At 46.7% G+C, this 13,128-nt stretch overlaps 2 protein-coding genes across 10 annotated transcripts in view; both read left to right on the top strand.

The window, feature by feature from the left end:
• LOC115326099 (Down syndrome cell adhesion molecule homolog) overlaps nt 1-13,128 on the top strand; it is a 61,324-nt gene that overhangs the window by 20,838 nt on the left and 27,358 nt on the right. For all 9 annotated transcript variants that reach the window (XM_040501013.2, XM_040501011.2, XM_042286900.1 and 6 more), the window contains 2 exons: nt 11,108-11,227; nt 11,896-12,063. In XM_040501013.2, coding sequence (XP_040356947.1) covers nt 11,108-11,227; nt 11,896-12,063 — 288 coding nt within the window. The remainder of the gene's footprint in view (nt 1-11,107; nt 11,228-11,895; nt 12,064-13,128) is intronic.
• LOC120836115 (junctional adhesion molecule A-like) lies at nt 8,950-10,547 on the top strand. The gene is made up of 2 exons (XM_040210690.3): nt 8,950-9,169; nt 9,862-10,547. The coding sequence occupies exons 1-2, from the start codon at nt 9,109-9,111 to the stop codon at nt 10,155-10,157; spliced, it is 357 nt and encodes a 118-aa protein (XP_040066624.1). The 5' UTR covers nt 8,950-9,108; the 3' UTR covers nt 10,158-10,547.

Raw genomic sequence — 13,128 nt, 5'->3', positions numbered from 1 at the left:
TTCAAAACCGAAGATGTTACCCAGACCATTGTTCATCCTGACGATTGCTGCGAATCTCCTGTTTTCGGAATGCTTAGGTAAGTTCAGTCGGCAAAGCAAACACTGATTAAGCCTATTCAGAAATGAGTGCTCGAAGGGGCACACGGCGTAATCACAACAAACCGCACACAATTTTTTTTTTTTTTTTTTGCTTAAAGCGTTATGATTTTTAATTATGCTCCATTTCAGATCTGCCAAGGCTCCAGCCATTCATCTTCCCCAGGCACGAGCAAATGCCCAAGAAAGTGATTGTGCACTGTGCGGTCCTGGAAGGCAGCGAACCCTTCACGTTCTCCTGGCTCAAAGGTGGAACTTCACTCGTAAGCGGTCGGAGGCTTCAAGTGAAGGATTCCGAGGCGGTGTCCTCGCTCACCATCGTTGATCTTAGCGCCGAAGACATTGGGAACTACACTTGCGTGGTGACCAATGCCGCCGGTTCGGACAGCTTCACATCCCAGCTCTTGGTCACTGGTGAGCTTCAACAAAATACCTTGTTCCCCTCAAGACTTATTCGTAGTTAGGTTTCGGAATCACCGTATGATCCCTGTATTCTGGTGCCACGCTATAGATGATTACAATAATCACATTGCCACGTTATTTGCCGAGCATTCTGAGCATGCGCAATAGCTCTCGGGAATATCAGACTTCGCGCATGAGTCCACAGACCAGTGACGAGGGTTTTTTGACCTCGGTGATAAGCGCTGGAAAGGTGCATATAAACTCTCTCAAAATGTATGTCTGTCTAGTTTTAGAAAAGACGCTCCAATGGCCAGTCACTGCGATGTACGACAAAGTCGAAAATGTGTTTAGACATAAAGACGAAGTCACAATGCGACAATGAGCGGGACGTTTAACACGTCACCTTATGCTCGGTGCCACAAACTTAATTTCTTGGTTTAAAAATCATGCCCCTCAAATCTGCTAAAGAAAAAAAAAAAAAAAAAAAAACGCACGGGCGTTTTTTTTTTTTTTTAAACATATTTTGAGGTTTATTGCTAACCACTGTTGAATGCCAACAGATTTGATGATTCTATTGTTATCATTCCAGTGTCATGGAAGTTCTCGAGTGTACATTGTACTGATGCCATGGAAACACGGATCATTCTCTTCCTTTTTTTAATCAGCTCAGTTGATCATAAGGGCGACCAGGATTGCGCTACACTGGTGACGTGCAGTTTCAGTAGTAAAATATGTGAACGCCTTCTTTTCAATTGAGGTTTCATTACCATTCTAGCATTATGCTGATTTTCATTGGCTGAACTAAGTGAATAAATATCAATGGCTCCTACACCTGAGCGTACGGAATCCGTGGACCACCGTGATCCTTCATATTATTTCTGTCAAAGTGTAGAGCAGCAATTCGGCATTAAATACCGACACCCTCCCAAATATGGGCACCAGACGTTTGAATTTTGTACCACGAACACTGACACTTTCCCAACAGAACGTTTCTCGAAGCTTCCGATACGTGGCGCTACTTGTCCAAAGTTCCGACATATCCGCATTTGTCGTTTTCTGTGTTGTTTACTCGCTTGTTTCGCTGTTACCACAGCGCGTCGCGTTGTGCGAGGCACCGTACACTTTCTGACAACAGTGATGTCGACCGCAATTCTACCAGCGTTCTTCGCGATATTCACCGTCTGCACCGGCACAGGTGGGCTGAGCATTTTGTCTCCTTTTGTGCGAGCGAATCCGGAGAGCTTTTCTAAAGCTTTGGCCGGTTTTGGCTTGTCGAACATTGCAGAAGCTCCTAGGCTGCAGCCATTTTACTTTCCCAAAGAACATCCGCTGACCGAGACACTTGTGGTGTCCTGCATCGCCAGCCGGGGAACGCAACCCTTGGACTTTTCCTGGTTCAAAGATGGCCGTCCCGTGGATTCTACTCACGGCGTGGTATCCAAGATGCTCACTGACACCATTTCCACCCTGACCATTTCTCGAGTCGGTGCCGAACACCTCGGCAACTATACATGCCGCGCTGCCAACGAAGCGGGCCGTGACAGCTACACTGCAACGTTGGTTGTCTCAGGTTAGTTGTGGAAGCTATGGCCTCCGTTTCGGCACTAAATCAACTTTGATTTAGATGCCCTCACGGATGCCCCCAGGAAAAATCTTCTCCAAAGTACTCTTACGTCTCGTTAATATGAGCACCTCCGTTCCGCCAAAAATTTCCTATAATGTAATTAGTTCGTAATAACGAGAGAAAAAGGCACTTCATTTACCTAGTTCGTACCCAAAAATGTTGCCTACATGGCGGGTACGTATCTCTCCATACCTTTTAATGAAAGCGCACGTTCCGAAACACTCTGGTTCTTCTAAATCTCTGCCAATGATTGCTCAAGAGACATTCAACCTTGAGTCTTGTCACATTCGTCGTTGTTAAATACCAAGTGGAACACCAAAATTCATAACAATACCTGCAGCTTGTTCTTTTTGAACATGCCAGCTCAGGTTTGTAGAAGCTGACTGCATGCACAGCAGTTTTTGAATTAAGCAACATCGCGAACATTTCAGACACCGTCCACGAAGCGGCGCTAGTTTCCCGTCCCTCGGAAAACATTATTTCCTCCTGATTGGTTAAATCCATGCTTCGCCTTTACTGTGTGTCGCGCTGGTTGCGAAGAGTCTGAGGAGTCATTCTGCGAATGCCTCATAGGCCGACTGATCTGCTCACCCCGTTGAGGAGACCTCTGGTTTACAGTGCATAGATTAACCCGTAATGGCCGCGATGATGCCGTTTGGAATTACCTTGGTTACAAACGCTCTCGTGTTGATCACTTTCCTGGGTGAAGCCAGCACTCTTGGTAAGCCACAATGTCTTTTGAACCATTCTCGAGTCTAGCAACTTGTATATCCGTTTGTAATTAACAGATGATTTGTGCGCAAAAAATAATGGTTCAACTGTACACGAGGCTCACGTTGCCAAATGTGCTTCATTTCTGTTTTTCCAGAGCCGCCGAGAGTGCAACAGTTTAGCTTCCCTCAAAACCCTGCCCTGAAGACGAAAGTAGTCGTGTCCTGCGTCGCCACAGGGGACGAACCGCTCTCGTTTACTTGGTCAAAAGGAGGTCGGCTTCTTACCACAGGGCAGAGGATTACCGTTTCTATACTTTCCGCGAACGTCGCTTCCCTGACGATTTCTCAAGTAACCGCCGAAGACATCGGGAACTACACGTGTGTTGTGTCGAACAACGTCGGCAAGGACAGCTTCACGTCCTCCCTCGTCATCAATGGTCAGTCGAGCCCGCTTCATGCGACTTCTGTAATCGATTTCCCTGAGTATCTAGTCATCAGTACTTAAATGCGGAATTTCAACCGCTCGCTCGCATGGGCTGCATCAGTTATGAATTAATTCAACACACAGTTACTAGCTTACTTTCCGAAGTATCGCTGCTCTTATTTGGTGGCGCTGCGGATAATGGTTTTGTTCCACGTCTAGCACATTTTATAGTGCGTTCTAAGTTCGTTATTAAGACTAGCACTCCAAAATATCATAGGTCTTCTCGGCATGTCGAGGGAAAGAAGACCGTCAACATATAGACAGTATAATGACGTTACCACGACGCATAGTTTCGATGATCGTAAGTGATGGTAGCTGCCACTTTGAGACTTGAAGGGCATTTCTTTCGTATGAGTGATAATAATTACGTTTCACCCCGCCTTTTTTGCGTCGATACATACACAACAATTCTGGCCACGTCACTGGGCACAGTTACACACAGAGCAGTGCCACGGGACCTTTCAAAAGTACTCAGCTCCTACCGCGAGAGACGTGAAACGCGTGTACTTTCACAACACGATCATACGTGGCGCTAGTTGTCCACCGTTGATAGTTCAGCAGCAACACCGAAATTTGTCATCACGGCAACCATATTGTTTTTAAAAGAGAAAGTTCTTCTATACGATACGATGCGGCATCTAGTCCCAGCATTCTGCGTACTTCTGGCCTGCGGTTACCCACGGCCTGCGAACTCTCAAGGTATCCGTTACCGAACCCACAATCATATTCGCGCAGTATGGTGAGCGCTATCTAATTCTGAGCGATGGTTTCTAGCCCAAGGCGATGTGCCACCGAAGCTGCAGCCACTCTACATGCCAAGAGAGCACCCTCTTTTGGAAGCACTCGTAGTATCGTGCATCGCTATAAGAGGAACGCCGCCCTTGGAATTCTCCTGGTTCAAGGACGGCGAACCAGTGACTCAGCGAGCTGTTCCTCGAATGTTCAGCGATACTCTTTCGACGCTTACCATTCCTCAAGTAGGCGCCGAAGACCTGGGAAATTACACTTGTCGCGCCTCGAACGCGATCGGAAGTGACAGCTACACGGCAGCACTAATGGTCACAGGTCAGTGCCGCTTCGTGATTGTTCGACTATATCCACAAGTGGCGATAGTTGATTACAGATGGCTGTGTTTCAGGTAACACGTACTTTCCTTGAAGAGAGCGCCTACTCGCCATTGCTTTTTGTTCAAACCACACCCCTGGAAGGACTCTTGCCGGTTCGCTGTTTTTTTTTGGGTCGCAACAAGCAGACGAGCGCAAGTTCGTCTGCTTGTTGGACAGGGATGCAATGTTGTCAGAACGCCAAACTCGTATTGGCTCATTGGAGAAAAAAAATATAGTGGGTAGACCTTAAGGCATTTAGAATTGAGGTCTACCCACTATCACACAGCACCATCCTTCCAATCAGAGCCAATCAGAACCCAGCGTCGTTCTGACGTCACCGCAACCCCTGCGCAAGAAGCAGACGACTTGCTCTCCGCATTGGTTATATAGAAACGGCGTTTCAGGAAACAAAACAACGCACCACGTCTGATTAAGAACCGCTAAACGCACAGCAATTCGGACCTTCTTCAGGCTGACTATACAGTAGTAGCTTTAAAACTCCAACATTCGAAATCTCGCAGAACGAGCTGTCTGCACACAATACTTCACGAAATTACCGTGGAGTGGCGCTAGCTGTCCACTGGAGTCGAGAATGAGCTACTATTTTGATTGGTAGAACGCGGTTACACGTATCTCTCAGCCAGAATCCAAACAGACATCTCAGACTCACCGATGTTGCCCTCCGGTGCGCATCCGGCATCACTGGTAGATTTCTTGCATCAACTCACATTGCAGCAGCGTTGAAGTTCGGACCAGGATGAACGTCTGTTCTTTTCGGGTCCTGATTCCCGTGCTCGCCTTCATCAACGACCTACACGCCTTTGGTGAGTCCACACTTCCGTACACGTATGTAGGCTTACAGGGTGCTATCTGATTTTCGTTGTCTAGAGAGGGGGCATCTGTGCGTAGAATTCCAAGTTGCATAGATGATGTAAAGAGATTAGATGCTCTGATCGGATAGAGATGTTAACGAAGCATCTCATCATTTTCGCCGTGTACAGTTGCACGAATTTTAAAGAACGTTTTTATACATAGTAGTTTACAATTCATACGTGCATAACTCAGGAATTCACCCCTGCCTCTATGCTGCATGTTCCCTGCAGGAAGCTCGGTCAAATATATTGGAAGATTCGTAATGCATGTTCCGTGCTTGACTTGGTTTCAATCATTTCAGAGGCACCGAAGATTCAGCCATTTAGCTTTCCCAAAAACCACCCTCTGAACAAGAGGGTGGTCGTGTACTGCGCTGCCATGGAGGGAGACGAGCCGATGTCCTTTGCATGGCTCAAAGACGGTCGACCCTTACCGCCAGGAAAGAAAGCCTTCGTGGCTAAATTCACTGAAAACGCAGCATCGCTGACCATCCCTGAAGTGACCGCCGAGGACATTGGAAACTACACTTGCGTCGTGTCCAACAAAGCAGGGAAGGACAGCTACACTTCAGCCTTGGTGGTGAACGGTCAGTATACGCAGTTGTCAGGACTCCCATCCTGCTTAAATAATATTTTTTTTGGGGGGGGAGGGGGAGGGGGAGGGGGAGGGGGGGCGGGGGGTCTAGATGTTTTTGCTCGTTTTTTCTTCCTCCTTGCGAATACTGATGACTTCGGTTGTCCCTGTCACATAACAATATTTACACAATGCGTTCATGACGACGCATCAGCCTACATTGTTCAAATACTTGGTAACGAGTCCCGCCATTCTGCTTGGCGTACGTTATGTTGGTAGGCATAGCAAACGTTTGCAAATATTTAGGTTTGTCTGCATTGGTTGAACTTTGACACACACACAAACCCAAACACACAGATGGAAACAAAGGCATAGCAGTCTTGCACGCAATATCACAGGCTGTGGTATTTCTGTACTTCGTGCCGCTACCGCGAGGGGGCTTCGTACTCTGACACTTTGAATGCTACTTTCTTTCTCAGCTCATACGCGGCGCTAGTTGTCCGAGCCAAGACCATCGCTAAATGTTGGTGCTTCGGCGTCCATACCACCTCCAGACGGCAATCCTGCTCGTTTCAGAGCAGTATCCAGATGTACTAAGCCCATTACAAAGCCGCTTGAGTTCGTGGTATTCCCGCGTCGCTGCAAAATGACATTCTGGTTACTTTTTGTTCTTTTCTTGACTCTCGCTGTGGTCTCCGTGGAACTAGCTGGTAAGTTTTCGAATTGAACCACTCTTCGTCCCCATTGAGCTGTTGAGCCTTAAAAATGTTAATTTTTTTTTTTTTTCGCTCTCGTTTCTTCGGCAGTGGCTCCACGATTGCAGCCTTTCTACTTTCCGAAAAGCCCGGAGCCTCGCAAAAAGGTTGTGGTACACTGCGTAGTCTTCGAAGGAGACGAACCCCTTACGTTTTCCTGGTACAAAGACGGGCGGAAGCTTGCGACCAATCGAAACATTCACGTGAAACTGCTGTCGGAAACTGTGACGTCACTAACCCTCGTCGAGGCCGACGCGAGCGACATTGGAAACTACACCTGCGAAGTGTCCAACGTGGCCGGCGTCGATAGCGTTTCTTCGCAGTTCTTGATTACAGGTGAGGCGCTTCAGCGATGCCTCGTACTGGTGGTGTTATAACGAGTGCTTGGGAAGAAAAAGGACCGAGTTTCTTTTTCTTGCCACAAAAATAAACCACGCGTCGTCGGATGCTCCGTCTCCGCGCAAATGCAGCGTTAGCGGGTTGGGAGACCAGACTGCAAAGTTTCAGAAACTGCAGTTGACTGACTCAAAAGGTTAGAGGCGATTCTCGGAAACTTTAGATAAATATAATGGCTGCCTACGAATAATTGGATATGAAAGGCGCCGGTTAGCGGAAACGGGTGCCATTTTCTCACTGAAAATTTACTGAACTCTTAGGAACTGACCTCTTCGGTGTGACTCTCTCGAAAATGTGTTCAGCCTAGTTCCCTACCGAATACTCACAACTTGCGTGAACCGAAATATCTTGGAAGGTTCCTGAATATTTATAACGTAATCACTATTAAGTTTAATCATTCACAACCTTCGCTCAATGTATATATAGAGGAACGATAAGAACACGGCTGTCTGACACAAAACCGAGATTCAAATAGGTGGGGCGTGTGATGAACGCTGCTGTAGTTCGCTTGTGGACGGATACGTGGCGCTAGTTGTCCAGAAAACAACCTTACGCTCCAATACATATATTCTTTATTTTTACGTGCGTATGTGCCATCCATGCTCTTGCCGTTCAATGAAGGTTAGGCCCAGTTGCTTTTTTCGAACACTTCAACCTGAGGTTGTTCCTATTCCTAGAAATTTAACATGTTCGGAGTTCTTTTCAAGTACCTGTGTTGGACAGTTGTACTACTCGTCGCTGAAGCTGGGGGTGAGTGGATTTCCATATATCGTGGGTAATAACAACAGGATTATCTCGCTCATTATTGATGATTTAAAGGCACCCAAATAACATAATTTCCTGTTGATCCTCTGTCGTTTTCTTTGTCGTTTCGCCAGCAGCATGTGGACTTTTTCTTTCTTCTTCACTTCCAGTGCCCCCACTCCTGCAAAAGTTCCAATTTAAAGACGGAATCGGCGTCGGAGACCAGACAACGGTCGTTTGCGCCGTGATCGAAGGCGATCTACCGTTGGAATTTCGCTGGTCCAAAGACGACAAAGTCCTCGTGAACTCGAAAGCGACTAGCCTCAAGACACTAAACGACAACATCGCATCGCTGACACTCCACAAGATTTCTGCGTCCGATCTCGGAAACTACACCTGCTCCGTTCAAAACGCTGCTGGAACGGCGAGCGTGACGGCTGCCTTAGTGGTGCGAGGTATACATAACTACGTTCATCTCGTAGATTTCCACGCGTCGTCGAGGCACTTCCTGTCTATAGACGCTTACCAGCACCACCAAAACTCGCTATGCCTTGTTTGACTCTGAGAAACAGCGCCATCAACAAGAGATTATGGACAACCAACCACGGACTTGGAACATTTACACTGTAAGAAACCTGAAGCGTCTGCTTTCCTTTGAAGCACTTCGTTCAGCTAATCGCTGCAATCTATGGGGCGACCTCGACGAACGACGAGTCTATAAATGTATTTAAACCTATAAAAAAACAGTTTGCGCCGTGGCACTGAACATGCTGAAGTGTTGTGCCCAGTGTCATAACACAGACTGTTTTTTTTTTTTTGTCTAAACATATATTTTTAGCTTTGTCATTCACCGAGCTCGCTCTGATTGGCTCTCACGCGTGCTTTGTGGGAAAAATAGACACTCTAGGTTTTTTTAGAGAGTACAATCATTACTGCAAAGATCTCTCACATTATTTTGTAAGGCCAACCATCAATACACGTGTTTTGAACACGCCGATCGGAAACTGACCGCAAACATAACAAAAGACCGTACTTATTTTAAGCCACTAATGATTCCTCTTGATCCGTAGTCTAACCAAAAAGAAATCTAAAGCTTACGTTCCACGAGCTTACCAAATGAAACTCCTGGAAAGTCAACAGGACCTGCAACTCAACGTGATCGATTCAACGTTTAGGCCCCTTGTCGCACGGGCTCGATTTTCACGCGCTCTTTAAACGTTTAAACGGTGTTTCGCGCTGAGCTTGAAGCAACGGACGCCACGTGGCGCCAGCTGTCCGTCGTCATGAACCTCCCAGTGACCTCTTGCGGACTCTTGCGTCGCCAGTGACAGAGCGTACAACAATGGAAGCGATCATACTCACCGTTCTCGCTGCGTCCAGCTTCTCGCTAGTCGCTGCTTCAGGTAAGAAGCACTCAGGCCTTCGCTTTACGTGCAGGGTGTCCCCGCAAACAATGTGCAACGTTTTTTTCATCGCAGAAATGAACCACGAATCGCCAACGCCCAGTCCTCCCTCAAACTTGTAGCACTACTAATCCGGACCAGATGTCAAAGTTTCAGAGCTAGGCGTTATCTTATTTAAAAACGATAAGCGATTCTAGAAAATGGTTCAATGGTAAAACGATGGCCTACGGAACCACGATTACGTGGGGATGAATGGCGTACACTATTCCAGGAACGGGCTCCATTTTCCTATTGAAAGTTTGAAAAACAAAATCACTATTAAATAATATTTAAAAAACAAGCGAGCTGGTGATGATTCATGGTTTTAAACGAGTGTCTGAAAAATAAACGTTCAGCTGTGCTTGAGACGTTGTGTTGTGTTCGTCCCCTTCTGTGTTCCTGAGTCTCGGGTTTTATTACCATGAAAAATCACTCGTAACTTTCAAATAAGAGGGTATTTCTGAAACTTTGGCCTCTGGTACGGTGAGCTAGTGCTACCTTTGGGTGTAGATTGAGCGTCCTGAGATTCGTATAACTTATTTTTGCGGTGAAAAAAAAAAAATCCTTTTTTCGGGGGCACGCTCTATATATTCAGTATCGGCTTATTTCAAAGAACATTCAGCTAATTTGATTCTATTTTGTGTCCATTGCAGATGCACCGAAGCTCCAGGAATTAGTTTTTCCAAAGACTACCGCGCTGGGAGAGTCAGTGTCGGTGTCGTGTGCAGCCAGTAAGGGCACCAGGCCCATGACATTCGCGTGGCTCAAGGACGGCGTCCCCGTGGTCAGCTCTGCTCGCGTTATCACCAGCAGCGTTGCCGACAACGTTGCTCTGCTCGTCATTAACAAATTGGCGGCTCTCGACGTCGGAAACTACAGCTGCGTCGCTCGCAATGCTCGGGGAGAAGACAGGGTTACCGCGACGTTGACCGTCAAGGGTAACCGCTAACAGAAAAACGATTTCCTTAATGCCGATGGCGAAGGAAGGAAGGAAGGAAGGGGTCCACGGACACACCGTTCGTGAAACAATCGTATTGTGCTCATACACCAACTCTCTGACCTCACGCCACAGCGGTGGCACTGCGCATGCGCAGAACTTGGGCTTGTTTTTCGGCAGGGTGTTGGTGCATAGACCTCAGGGTGCGGTTGTAGTTCGCATGTGTGTCAGTCGTCACCAAGACCATTACGATGTCTGTAGAACCACAGAAGCATTTTTTGCTTTGTTTTGTTTTGGTCCGAGATAGAGTTCTGGCTTCAGATGGCGCCACGGCCGTCCAAGGCTTCAATTACCACATCCACCTTAAAATGCTATCTTGGTACCTTTATTGTACTCAACACGGATAAAAAAAAAATGATTGGCGTATCTTTACTACATACATACTATCCTGAAGCGAGATGCGACAAAAAACACGCAGCAAAACTTGCTACACTAAGCAAATATAAATTTAAACTGAAAAATAAACAGTTTTTATTCGGTGGCATATATGTTGAAACTACAATTCATCTAATGAACGACCTCAATAGCCGTGTGACACTTCACTGCAAGGCGAGGCAGAACGTACGTTTGGTCGCGCGGTTTGTACTCTGCCCGTGCCCCTTTCTAAACCCACACGCATGCATACTCAGTTTCTCCTTACGATGGAATCTCGGCCACTCCAGCGCTGTGCACGTGTCACGTGATCGCGCGTTGCTGCGGCCCTCCTCAAGGTCATGTGACTTTCACACACCCCATTGGATTGTCCTCGATTGCCCGTAACCTCCTCTGCGGTCCATGATGACGTGAAATAGAGTATAGTAAAAGGGGAACAGCATTTCATTAAAAGAAAACTGACCGCAAACTAAAATATAATTTCGATGACGGCCTTCCACTAAAATCACAAATTTCTTGTACGCTTACAGCGGCCCCGGTCTGGCTGTCGGAACCCAAAGATACGGACGCCGTCCAGGGCAGGGACCTCATCCTGGCCTGCAACGCGGCAGGCTTCCCAAAGCCCAGGTTCACGTGGAAGATGCAGATCGGTACGCCATTATAGGTTATAAATAACTAACCAGTTGGTTGTGCAGAGCCGGGCCCACCGGTTTAACCCACTATAGGTGGAACGCAAAAATCAACTTCGCATGCAACCGCCCTGTAATTTATCAGGACAGTGATGCTAGGTGGTGGGTTTGTTTTGCAGAAATATAAAAGGAAACAATTACCCGAGTCAAAAGTTACAAATAAAACCCAAACTTTATGGCTCAATATTGAGATATTGAATTGAGCCTTTCTAGATTAAAAGTTAAAAAGCGTTCTTGCGGGCCATTCGAACATTTTATTGTTCAAAACAGGAAACAAAAGCAAATTAACAATGAATTTATAATTTTTTAACTCGTTTTTGTTGTTGTTTCTTAATCATTCAAAACGTCTGTTTTGTTTTTGCTTTCTTTTTTTTTCATATTGGTACAAAACAGACTTATTTGCTCCCTGATGGTCCAAAATTATGTTGTTGTTTTTATTCTACCGTTTTACTGTGGCAAGCCTCGTCTTTGATCCTTTTGCAAAACAAATGTCGTGTCTTTGTGCCAAAAAATGTCAAAACTTTCAAAAACCTTTTTTTTTAAGTGGTCCAGATACTTTTTGTGCTCGCTGTATCTAAGTGAAAGTGGCTGATGACTTCCTGTGTCTATACCTACGTGAACTGCTACAGGCTCCAGGGAGTTCGTGGCCCTGCACCCCGTGGGTCGGAGGAAGATCCACGACAACGGCACGCTGGTCATCGAGAGCGTCGAGTCGGACGACGAGGGCCTCTACCAGTGTGACGTCAGTAACGGCGTGGCCCCGCCCATCTCCAAGACCATCAAGGTATCCGTGCACGGTGAGTTGCACATTCGACGCCCGATATAACTCCTGTCCCTGACTTCATGTCCAGGAGAGGTGGCATGCACAGAAACCAGTTTTAAAGCGAAACGTCCTTTGGTTAGATGTTCGGCATTTCGTGAAGCCCAAAAATGAAGCCTGGATAACAGCGTGGCCGCGAGGTTCGACAACGATTGGTTGATGGGAAAGGGGGGGGGGGGGGGGGGGCGTTGAAGAGGCCGTCGAAGGAAAAAAGCGTTTGCTCAGCCGGGAATCGAACACAGACCATTTTGATTATTAAGCGATCTTTCCAGCATGTCACGGCTTTTCTTTTTTTTTTATTGCCTGGTTTTGGTTTGGGTGATAATCAAATGACAATACAATTAAAAGTTAAAAACAAAAGCCTAAAGGCTATTGTGCTCATAGAAAAGTCAAGCTCACCAAACACCATCATGGACCAGTGACGGTCGCCGGCTTCCCAAGAAGCGGCAAAAAACAAAAACAAAACAAACAAAAAAAACACATTGTTCCAACAAAATGCTCGTGTGCGGGACGCACGTCGACGTCCGCGGGTCTAGAATCATGCGGCAGCGCCACAAGCTATGGAGACCATAAAGTTCATGTATACTACTAACTCTAGAGGAAAGGGTCCGCCATTTTCCCATGTATTCTGGCTGCCGCAACCGGCGGAGCGTGGGGACCTTTGGAGTGCCGCACATGGTTATCAGCTAGCTTTACGTTTTATTCGCTAGGATTCAGCCTTCCTAAAGACCAATCCACGTACCTACCGGTGGAAAGATTCTCGCGTTCCTATCGAAGCTTTCTTTTTGCATAGCGCGCAGGTATACGGCATCGCGTCAACGCAAAACTAAACAAGATAAGCGACTTCGCGCTATGGTTTTGATAGGCGCGCCCCGGGAATAGGAAACCGCGAAACGCGAAACCACAGAAAGGAAGTTAATGCAGCGTAATGAGTATACTGCTTTTTATGTGCGTCACAATAGCTCAGAATTTAGTTTACAATGTTAAATTATCACTGTTAATTTTGCTGGCTGAGAAGTTTCAGTCTTCGCGATTACCATTG

Source organism: Ixodes scapularis, unplaced genomic scaffold (assembly GCF_016920785.2).
Source record: "Ixodes scapularis isolate PalLabHiFi unplaced genomic scaffold, ASM1692078v2 PGA_scaffold8__174_contigs__length_109621045, whole genome shotgun sequence".
NCBI lineage: Eukaryota > Metazoa > Arthropoda > Arachnida > Ixodida > Ixodidae > Ixodes > Ixodes scapularis.
Note: the sequence above shows the minus strand (reverse complement) of the source record. Positions and strands in the feature narration are given on the sequence as shown.

Coding starts and splice junctions, on each gene's coding strand:
- LOC120836115 (XM_040210690.3), top strand. CDS start 9,109: ATGGAAGCGATCATACTCACCGTTCTCGCTGCGTCCAGCTTCTCGCTA. Junction 9,170..9,861: donor CTCGCTAGTCGCTGCTTCAG/GTAAGAAGCACT, acceptor TGTCCATTGCAG/ATGCACCGAAGCTCCAGGAA.